General features: G+C 36.3%; 1 protein-coding gene across 1 annotated transcript; it reads right to left on the bottom strand.

Annotated features, from left to right (window-relative positions):
- Nucleotides 1-3,335: 3,335 nt before the first annotated feature.
- On the bottom strand, nt 3,336-6,765 carry LOC114179952 (ras-related protein RABA1f-like). Its single transcript, XM_028066470.1, has 2 exons — nt 6,380-6,765; nt 3,336-3,979 (listed from the first exon to the last, which is right to left on the bottom strand). Exons 1-2 carry the CDS (start codon nt 6,598-6,600, stop codon nt 3,547-3,549), a joined length of 654 nt encoding a protein of 217 aa, XP_027922271.1. The 5' UTR covers nt 6,601-6,765; the 3' UTR covers nt 3,336-3,546.
- Nucleotides 6,766-12,184: the final 5,419 nt, after the last annotated feature.

Genomic DNA, 12,184 nt, shown 5'->3' with positions numbered 1-12,184 from the left:
GGGATTGGATTTCATCTATCTCCCTTGTCTGTAATCTGGGTGAATATAATACATAACATCTGAAAATACCAATATTGATGCACACTCAAAAATCATTTATACCGATCCCTCGCGTATAAAATTCATAAGATTAGTTCCCTGAATATTGATTCCTCACATATTCAGCAAACTATCCAGCATTACGATTGAGTGTTAAAAGCAATTGATATATTGAGATCTATTCCTAGCATCACAGTATATCAAGTATCATTGTTCAAATCAAATTTTCAGAAATACTTTCCAGTCAGATATAAAAATCAAAATCAAAACATTTATTGATCAAATAGAACTAAGCATTAAGAATAGAACAATAATACTAATATTGAGTAAAAACAAAAATGCTATACATAAATATCACTAGATTACATCCAAGTTCGAGTAGATTACATTCAATCCCACAGAGGAAAATTAGCCACTCATGGTAGCTATCAAATCCTAAGAACTAAAGAATAAGAAGAAAATATGATTGTGTTTGCTCGTGGTTGCAGCTCTGCAACAAGGATGCGGTTCTTCTCCAAATTCCCCAACTGATATGTAGTTCTGAACTTCCACAATATATATACAGCACGAACTCTCGCTTGGGCTACTGAATCTCGCTTGGGCGAGATAGAGTACTTCAGCATGAAGAAAGGGTCTCGCTTAGGCGACCCAATTCTAGCTTGAGCGAGAATCACATAACTGTAGAGGCCCCTTCACGAACTCTCGCTTAGGCGAGATTGGCAGCATCAAATATTGCTTGGGCGAGAATGGCGGCAAAAGATGATCTCCACTGCACAAGCTCTCGCTTAGGCGAGATTGGCGGCCTAAGCTCTCGCTTGGGTGAGATTGCTTTGGTTTGAGCAACCCTGCATAGTTTCTTTTCTGTTTCTTCATTTTTCCTTTCACTCTTCTTGTGTTCTTTCCTCCTTCTAGTATAATTTACCTAAAAATTACACAAAATAGGGATCAAATGATTTCTTTAAGTCAAAACTTGGAAGCATGTGATTGAAACTCATTCTTTTCTAGATTTAGGGAGAATCAATCATGATATAAACACAAATTACAAACAGAAGTGCCAACATTTCATATGAAAATTACCCATTTTTGACACTTATCAGTTCCCTACTCAAGAGGAGATAGCCCCTTCCAAGTTGTGAGAATGATCAATAACAATTCCTACGAGTTAGAGTTACCTCCAAGATATAACATGAGTCCTACTTTTAATATTGGTGACCTTTCTCCTTTTCATATAGGTGTTGCAAATGTGTGGTTGCATTCTCTCCAAAAGGAGGAGGATGATGAGTTCATGACTCCTCATGAGGTTAAAAAGGCTCTTTCTAAGAGGATCATTAACTAAAAGGGATACCTCTTCCTCACCTTTGAGTTTATTTACCATTTCTCTTTATTGTTAGTTTCTAACTTTGTTTGTGTATTTTGTAGGTTTGCTAGTCTCCTAATTTTGAGAAAGGCCTAACCAAGGGTGTGTACTCACCGCGCCCCTACTTTTGCTAAAAGGATACCCTTGGAGTGGAAAAGAGAACATCTTGAAAAAAGGGACACTACATGGAGGACTACATTTGCATGAAGAAAGAGAAACGCACATTTTTAAAGATTTGATGAGGCACACCAAAGATTTTGGATTGCATATGCATGGGGAGAGAGAAAAACACCTTTTTGAAAAACACCTTTTGAAGATTATATGGGTCACATAAAGATTTGGAGAGTATCTCATATTTTGGTTGCCCTAGTTTCTAGGATGTTAACTTTCTTTATAATTACTAAGAAACCACTTTTTTCCTATTTAAGAGAGTGTTTCCATCATTTGTAGGGGGTGAATATTTTTAGAGTATACGTTCAACCATTTCTACAAGGAGTTGAGAGAGTCTCTTCTTGAAAGTTCTTGAGCTTCTAATTCTTATCTTGAACCAAGGTTCAACTGGCAGCACTACCACTTATTTTGGTTGGCTTAGTACCCCAAGTGGCATGACCATCTTTTTTGCTCTTCCCCATCTTGTCTTTCTATCTTCTTTTTTTTCTTTTACCTTTATGTTCTTTTGTTCATTTTATGTTTTTTCAATTTATGTTGTCTTTGTTATTTTGTGTTCTTTCTTTTGGTTATATTGAATCCATTTTATCAGTTTTTCCCTTGAGTTTTTTAAAGTGAACATTCATATCTAAATAACTTAGTTATCTTAATGTCTAGTGAAAATCTTCATTACACTTTCTTAATCATACAGTAACTTAAACACCTTGCCTCTTAAAATTAACAAGATGAACTTTTATCAAAGTGGATCTTCCATCGTTTTCTTCATCAAACTCAGTGGTCAATCTTCAAAAACACAACTCGGCTTGAAAGGCAAATCACCTTTTTCACCTGTAGATATCAATGCACTTTTCTAGTAAAACTCATTTCATTTTCAATAAAAAAAGAAATATCAACTCTAGATTTAGACTATGCATGTCTTCTCTTTAAATGTTAAAAGTATAATAAACCTGAAATCGTATATGCATGCATGACTTCTACATGTACACTTAATAGAAGACAAAGTTGTGTTGTGTGGCACGATCTTTTAATAAAAATAAAGTCATATTTGGAGGTTCGATCTGTTGATGAAGTCGTGCTTCCGAGTAGGAATCTTCACATCTGAGTTGGTGCGATTAGCTCAAAGAGGATGTGAGTTAAAAAAATGAGTTATGATTATACTCCACTAATGAACAGTAGTTTGTAAAGGCTTTATGCTTGGGACATTTGTTAATGCTGATAGGCACAGATTAATACGAGTGAGTAATGTTGCATATACACACACGTAACATGTAAATGACATCTCTGAAATTTCTTCAATTAAACTGGTGAAGAGAAAATAATAAAAACTTGAACAAGTGAAAGGTGTATGCAAGTAACATAACTCTATAACCCATGCAATTTTTCTCTTCTAATCCTATACGTTCACGTAGTTGTTGTGGATGCTTATTCAAATTCTCCCTGGTGTGCTCTAAAGAGAGCCTATTTGCTGGTTGTTTCTTTATAAAAAGTATCGCTTCCTGGAACTGCTCCTAGGAACAAAATCTAATCTTTTCCTAAATTACAGTTTTAAAAATTACTATAACGATATCAAGTTGCTAATATGCTCCAAAAGGAGGAGAAAACAAAATATTCAAGTTTGCAATAGTTCACTATGAAAGGAAGAGAAAAGCTGAGGAAAGAACCTGATATATCATCTGCTTCACAAATGCAGTTAGAACAAATAGAAGTGATAAGATTAGAAAGGAACGAAGACACTGATAAATTGGACATTAAATAACTAAATATCTTAAAATGCACAAAAATGGGAAAGCTGCCAAAACGAATGTGCTTGTTTCCTAAAAAAATAGCTGGCTAACATTGAACATAATTCTCTACAAACCATAGCAGAAACTGTTTGATGCTTTTTAAACAATCATATTCATGTTGTGAGGTGAATCTCTACATGGTATAAACAAGGCATGTGTTTTAAAGTAAAAATACAGAGACTGACTTTTACTACACACTCAAGCAGAACAACATCCACCTTGCTTCACAGCTGATACATCATCACGGGAACCAACACTAATCGTCTGCCCTTTCGGTAAAGCTGCTGGATCGTCTCCAATCTCAAGGGCCTTCTTGCTTACAACATGATAGATCTGGGTCAGCACTTCCGTAAAGGCACTTTCAACGTTCAACGATTCGAGGGCAGATGTTTCCATAAAAAAAGTCCTCTCTCGCTGGGCGAAACTTGTAGCATCCTCGGTGGAAACTGCACGCAGATGACGCAGGTCTGCTTTGTTCCCTACAAGCATCACCACAATGTTGGCATCTGTGTGATCTCTCAGCTCTTTCAGCCATCTCTCCACATTTTCAAAAGTAACATGACGCGTAACATCATAGACTAGTAAAGCACCAACAGCTCCACGATAATACGCACTTGTAATTGCTCGGTACCTTCAGTATACAGAAAAAAGAACTAAATCGGTTTATAAATACAAAAATCGGTAGATCATTATTTACATGGAAACTAGAATTAGATGATGTTACTACAGATAATTCTTGTTAGAATTTCCCAACCGACATGAGTATAAACACTACTAGCTTGCTTACATTTAAACACGTTTTCATAAAGTAACACGCACAATATTCTGGCAATTGATTGTAGTGCAGCCTAATTAGGAAGCTAAATGATGATGCATGATCAACGTAGTTCACCCAGAAAGGAAGACTAGCTTTAGATCTTTCAATTTCATCATATCTAAAACTTTATGAGAAACTCCTTTTAAATTATCCTTCTTCAAGCATGATGGTTATCTCTCTGCTTATATTTTTTGTCTCCAGGACTAGACAACTAGGATCAGTGTCCTTAGAAAGATAGCAGTTTGTTAGAAAAGTGTCATGTGATTTTCAACCCAGTTGTGCTGAAGCAGTATAGAAAAGAGCTCACCCAAAAAACATAGCGTCTTTCCAGTTTCTCCATCAGCCCTCACTTCCACTAACCGGAAATAAAAAAAGAAAAAAACTAGCTTCTTTATCCCACAGCCACCACACCTCTTCACCCAACCATTTTGCCTCACAGGTTGAAGAGCAGGTCCAGCTATGACGCAAATAGAGGAGTAGATGCAAGCCCACATATTTGCCAGCAACATCATTGTGTGTGGTTGACTACTATATGATTTGATTTTTATATTCCAAAACTGCTTACAGTTTGAAAACAAGATTTGCAGTGTGTGGAGTTGGTGGAGGGGCTAAACAAGATGAAAATAGAAGAACTTATAAAACCAAAAAGTGAGAAGAAACTCAAACAGGCCTCAAGTCCCGCCTACAGTTTCCAACCAAATTAATGTTTCATTAGAAGGGAACCAATTGGAGGAGCTTCTCAATGGCTACTTCTGTTGCGACTATAATTGTTCAGGTAACTAGTTTACTATCAAACTACAGCATTGAATTTCTGTTCAGCCATCATATTACCAAAAACTTCAAGCTTTCATCATAATAACACTGGTCCAGTTGTTTTAATTTCTTTCATCATTCGTTGGTTAATATAATTCCCCAACATAATTACCGGTATTATCAACAGCTATAACCATAACATTAGCATGTTAACATATTAATCTTAAATAGTAGGGAAGAAAATCTTCACATCTTAGCAGTGACATGTCACACGTTTTAATTTTCTTTCCCACACTTTCTCATGCCTTCAACCTATAAATACATTTATTATATATGTAATTTACTTTAGGAGCAAACAAAGAATAGCCAGTTCCACAAATAACTGGTAGCTAAGATAGACTGAGATGAAGTTACAAAAGAAGCCTGAGTTCCAACTTTGTTTCGCAAAGAACAACAGAAGGGAACATATTCTCTTCTGCCATTTCGAAACAACAACAAAAAAAATCCAAAACGACAATTTGGAAATTATGAATGGTTTCTGGATGCACAACAGTTTAGAAAAACAGACACGTTCAAATGAAACCAAAATGGATTCATGTTGAGATTGGCACCAACTGATGTGCTAGCTAAACATAACATAATATACAACAATTCTATTAAAATCGAAAATAGATTGAACCTGACTTTAGTTACCAATCTGAAATACCAACTTATAACATTTCCTCCAAATTCATGTTTCATTAGTAGAAACCAATTAAAATTCATCAAAAGCTGCCCACCATCCAATTCCCCGCATAACCCTAATCAGTTAGTCAGAAACATATCATATCAACTTTCTTTCTCACTATCTTGTCATTAACAACTACACACATTGGTAACCATCGTGGTATACAATACACTATTATATTCATAATTCTTTCATTACTCAGAAAAAATATCTCCTACAAAGTAACCAGCAACTCCATCTTTTTAAAGAAGCTACGAGAATGAAAACCACAACATGATAATGTTAGCACAACAAACTCAACCTTAAAGCTCACCGAAAGTAACAACTGACAAATAAAACAATCCAGCTCATTTCACCAATAAGCTCAAAGCAAAAATGCCACGATTTTACGTTTCATTAGAAAGAAAAAGGCGCACTTATAATAATAACATAAGAAGACATCCAATACAACGACTTCCGTTAAAAAAAACCACAAAAGCATGATAAATGTTTCCAATTTTACTACATCCTCAATCTAATTACATCGTCAACACAAAAAGGGTGCATGAAAAAAACAATAACGTAAAACCTCAAACGACCACATAAAGCATGCATTCTCATTTTCATACCACTTGCCCAAAATGCAAAAATCAAATCACAAACATCGATTCACACACCCACATATAAATAAAGAGGATGGTGATAAAAATAATTAAGATAGGGATAAAGAGAATAAAATAGCGTTTTCCTGTTACCTTTCTTGGCCAGCAGTGTCCCAAATCTGAGCCTTGACAACCTTGTCATCGACGCGAATGCTTCTGGTGGCGAACTCAACGCCAATGGTGGACTTGGATTCAAGGCTGAACTCGTTTCGCGTGAAGCGAGTAAGAAGGTTCGATTTGCCGACGCCGGAGTCGCCGATCAGAACCACCTTGAACAAGTAATCATAATCGTCATCGGCTCGGTAAGCCCCCATTTGTTGTTCCTCCTTTTACTGTGTATGTATGGATTTGGAGAGAGTGAAAAGAGAAAAGTGAGAGAGAGAGAGAGAGAGAGAGAGAGAGAGAGAGAAAATGTTGCAATTGGAACTGAAAAGAAAAATCCCAGATTTAGATGAAGGGTGATACGAAAGCGAACTTCACTTTTGTAATGTTAACAAATTTACAACTAGTTCCATAAAAAAAAGAAAAATACAAGTAGTTACAACCATGCCTCCAAAATTAAGTAATTAAGTAAATAGCAACGAAAATGCAATTAGTAATTTGCCTTAAGTAAACCATATTTGTTTGGTGCTGATTCCCAAACAATATTGAGATGTGAAGAGGCAACTCATTCATCATCTTTGGTTTTATTAAATCAGACTGATTTTTTCATATTATATTTCATGAAAATTTTGGAGGAACTAAACCTTTTTACTGGTCTAATTCCTTGTTGTCTATTTTGTTCAATTTTAATAACTATTGTAGGAGTCACTTTATTCGAGTTTAGATAATAAATTTATATTAAATATAGACGAGACATATATTTTAAAATAAAAATAAATAAATTAAAAATTTTGTATTCTTTATTTATTATAAAATTTTAAATTTCTAAATTTTTAATTTCTAATCTTTTACATTTTCTTTGAGCTTTTGGATTGACCATATCAAGATATGAATACTTTTAGTTTTTCTTTGGTGAAATCCTTTTATATTTCTCTTTTCCTTTGCTAGTGAGTGAGAGTTTTGTATTGTGTGGTTTTAAAAAGAACTTTTTATTAGATTAAATTGGTGAAAGTGTTTGAGTGCAAAGTGTTTTAAGTGTCGGTAACTACTTCTTCCGTAAGGTATATCTTATAGTAGTTCTAGAGAGAGGTCCTCAAAAGGTTCGGGTAGTGAGGGTAGTCATTACCTAACTGATTCATCGAGTGGCTCGATGTCTAGAACAAAGGGAGTAGTTATGGAGACAATCTTGGATGTTAGGGAGGATCCGACTTAAGAGCTAGTTGAAACTAACATATCACGAAAGGATAGTTATGATTGGGTGTCATCAACGGTCACAAGGTACTTTTCTTTTTATAGATGGTCCAGATTGTTGGATTCATGGCTACGAAGTGTGTGTGCGTGTTCGAAAGGGGTACGTCATCAGACATAGTGTCATTAGAGAGAGTGAACGCCAAAGAAAACATTTATCATGCACCAATGCAAGGAAAGGAAATGGTTGCGGTTATTTTGGCCTTTTGGCTTCGGGTTCACACCCGAGGCATATACAGCCTTTTGGCCTTTATGCCTTGGTTATGAACTGAGGCATATTCGAGGATTATTGCCTCGGTTCCCTCCACAACTGAGGCCTAATGGAGATCAAGAAAAAAAAAGAAAATGAAATGGACTTTCTACCCGCCTCTGGTCCAACCGAGGCAGAAAGTGACATTTAAATCTCCTGTTGGTTTTACCTACAAAACACTAATTGAATAATCTCATGTTGCCACCATCCACAAGCTTAAACTTATGGGAGATGTCTTCCTTGCTAGTTTTCAATTCGTGAATACATCAATGCTCTCTATCAAAAACAAAAATTTCACTAAGAACATAATAAAATAATGCAAAAAATGAGAGAAGAATATACAAAATTATGTTTCAATCAAATAGAAAAAACATATATTCAGATTTCCAGTACACAAACTATCATGTTTACTTAAGACCAAATGGTTAAGTGATTTAGCCAAAACCACATAGGACTAATAGTGTGTTTGCATTTACGTTAGCCAAAACCACATTTCAAAATTTTTTGTTGATTTTGACATTATTTTTTGTTGGAGCACGCATAGTTGATGGGAATTTAGACTAAAGACAATATTAGAGATAAAGTCTCAAACATCGGACAAATTCTTGGGCTCGACAATAAGGAAGGAACAAGAAGTGTATATGATATAATCAGCAAATCTTTAGTAAAACAAAAATAGATTATTTATCTTGAGTCATGTTGTCTGCATCCTTTTCCCTTATCTCCAAATAAAGCCTTTTAAGAAGTTCAACATTCATAATACTATCTTCAGGGACACCTAATGCACCTTTCAAACAAACATCTCACAACCATCAAAATCTCCAAAACAAAATTATACAGGCATAACACAATATAGAAAGCATTATAGATATACAATACTTAAATTTTTAGTTCATATTGAAAATTAATCGAAGACAAAATGTTGTCTTTTTTTGCATCAAAAAGCTTCACAAACTATATATAATGCAGAACAACACTAACTTTCAAAGTCTTCACAACACGCTTTGTTCCACTTGAGAAGCTTGAGTAATCCATGTCTTCCTTGCCTGAGTAAAAATGGAAGATCAACCTGCATTTGTTGAACCTTTTCTCCTTCAAAACCTTTCCGCAAAAGGCTCATCTTTTCCACTGTAACAAATTCATCAACCATCACAACCTCCTTCTTCCTTTCCATGACCTCTTCAAATCGCTTTTCTATCTCTTCAATTTGCTTCTCCTCTGTTGTAGATCATTCAATTAGTGTTGTGTAGGTAAAACCAACAGGAGAAGTTGCACAATACGTGATGGTAAAGAAAAAATAATATCCTCAGTACACTGCTAACAAAAATGCAACAAAACAAATACACACAAAAAAATGGATTCAAATCGCAAAAAATACCACAATGCGCAGATGAAAGTGGTTGTGTAGCTGGTGTTCTGGTCGTCGGAGGCGCAACAACTCGTCGTTGGAGGCAACGCCAATAACAGGCGGAGAAGGCGGAGACGGTGATGAGGAGTTTGTGGTGTTCGTTCGCGCAGCAGAAATGGAAGAGAACATAAGTTGTGGTTCGCACAACAGAGAAGATGAGGTTCTGACTTTAACCAGCTCGTCGTCGAAGGCAATGCTGACAACAAGCGGAGGAGTCGACATTGAGTTCGTCGTCATGGTGGTTTGCGCAGAAATGGAGAAGAGGAAAACAAAATGTGGTTCGCACATAAATGAAGAAGAAAACGTTCGTGAATTTGGATTTTAAACCAACCTTATGCCTAGGTTCAATAGAAAATCGAGGTATAAACTCCCTATTGCCTCGATTCCATGACAACTGAGGCCATAGAGGGCACAAAAGATAAAGAAAAAAAAAAGTCTTTCTAGTTACAACAACTTATCTACCTCAAGTCTTAACAACTAAGGCACGAGGCATATATTCTGCCTCGGGTTCTTCACAACTGAGGCATAAGGCGTATATCCTGCCTTAGGTTCTATGTGAATTGAAAAAAGCAGGAAATTGAAAATTTATGGAGGCTTTATGCCTAGGTTGTTCTACAATCGAGGCCTATGTGAATTTTTTGCCTCGGTTACCTGTAACCGAGGCATATAACATTACGATAATTACAAGTTTGCCACCGCATGTTTATATGCCTCGTTTCTACTACAACTCAGGCATAAACCCCAAGTTAGAAAACCCAAAATGCACTAATGATGGTCAAGAATAATATGAGGAGAGTTTCTTTTACATGTACATGTGTCATTTTGTGCAATTGCATATCCGACTACCCTTTAATGACTTCATTATGGGGGTTCTTCGTTTGCTAAACATTGCAGTAACCCAATTACATCCCAATAGTTGGGGATATTTGCAGGCTTCAGGATCCTATGTCGGTCATTGTATTTGTGTCCGTCACCAAAGTGCTTTTTGTATTTATATGATACCCATCCTAAAGATCATGTCACTTGGTTGTCATTAGTCAGTTGGCCTACTATAAGTAATTTAGACGCATACTCACAATCTTTTAAACACTTCAAAGAAGGCTTTTTCAGGGTTGTCTTGAAGTCGGTTGGTCATGCGCTTTTTTTAGATGATAGTGGTAACACTAAGGTTCCTTTTTATTGGACCGATAACCCCTGGCAGTTTAAGGATATGCAGAAAGATGAGTTGTCAACAGAGGATAGGAATGCTTGAAATTTTTTTCCCACAAGTTGCCTACTAAGGGTCTAGTTAGGTTTATTTGTCCACTCATCCCCTTGTTGATTTGGAAGGTATCTTACTTAGTTTATTTTGTTGTTTTTTATGTGCACGTTTATGATTATGTCACTGTTTTGATGCATGTCATATGGTGTAACAAGGTAAGAAGACTTTGAATATGTTTAGGAGTTTAAGAAATGAGTTGGCGGGGGAGGCCAAGAAATTTAGGGAGCCTCAGGTGCCCAATTTGAAGGGTGCGTTGGTGGATGTCCATGCACCAAATGGCAGAAAAAGGAACGTTATGGTGACTGCACAAAAAAAGGTAGGGAAGGAGATGAAGAAACTCAGACCTAAACCTTTTGGCTATAGCTTTTCTGTTGGAAACAAGAGGGCAGAGGTCGGGCTGTTGGAGAGGTTAGAGACCAGCGTTCAAAGAGATATAGAGATTAATTTGAATGAAGAAGTGATGAATTCATCATATGACATGGAGCCAAATGTTGTTATTCGAGTTTGGTGTTCAGTCGTAAAGTTGGTGGTATGTTACAGAAGGAGCTGAAAGATGGTGAGAAGGCAAAGATTGTTGAGTATCTATTGTTGCTGTAGGCCAAATATGACGAGGATAAGGCAACCTAGGCTAAGAAGGAGGAGGTGCTGGAAGCTAAGAAGAAACATCTAGCTACCTGGAAGGTAAGGTGCCTAGATTCAAAGAAAAAGGCGAAAGAGAGAATGAAGTATTTAGAGGCTGACATTGATGAATGGAAGGAGAAGTATGAGGGGATAGAGGCATAATTAAAGGATCTCAAGAAGTATGTGGTGCTGGAACATATTAATTGTTTTCTAAAAGGCTTACGGTAGGCAGTGTTGTTATATAGTAGAGTAAGTTCACTTTGATGTGAACAAAGATGTTTACGATAAACGCCTTCTTGATGAAGATGAAACCGAGGTTTTGAAGGCCACAGAGGACCCATATGACCCAGAGACAACTATTGTTGGTCTTCTTGTCGGGAATGATGGTGGTTTAGGTATGGAGACGGACGCGGCTAACGAAGAAGAGGAAGTTGCTAATGTGTGATCACATCCTTTTGGTCATGTCGATGTCTTTTGCTTGGCCGATAGTGGGCCTTTTTTGCTTATTTTGCATTTAACAAATTGTATTTTGTTGTGGACTTGTAATAATATTTTTGTTTTTAGCAATGACCTTTAGGGGCGAAACTCTATAATGACTTGTACTTTTTGTGTTTTTGTTTCTTATCAAACATTCTGAATATAATAGCTTTTCTTTCCGTGAATTTTTTGTATGATATAGTCAATTTGAGAGTTGCTTATGAAGGTGTCGATAATTGAATAATTTAGTTTATATCGTCTGTGCAGATATCAGTAAATAATTTAACTAAGGTCGTAAATATAAAGGTTCTATAGCTGCTTAGGTAGGCTAGATAGAAATTTGTTCAACTAGAATCGCCTAGGTAGGCGGTAATGAACTCGAGATAATGATCTGTTTAACCAAGATCGCCTAGGTAAGCGGCAGGGAACACAACATAAAAATTTGTTCAATCGAAACCGCCTAGGAAGGCGACAAGAAACGAGAGGTAAATTTTGTTCAATCAGGACTGTCTAGGTAGGCGGTAGGGAATG

This window comes from Vigna unguiculata, chromosome 3 (genome assembly GCF_004118075.2).
Source record: "Vigna unguiculata cultivar IT97K-499-35 chromosome 3, ASM411807v1, whole genome shotgun sequence".
Lineage (NCBI taxonomy): Eukaryota > Viridiplantae > Streptophyta > Magnoliopsida > Fabales > Fabaceae > Vigna > Vigna unguiculata.
This window is presented reverse-complemented; position numbering and strand designations above follow the sequence as displayed.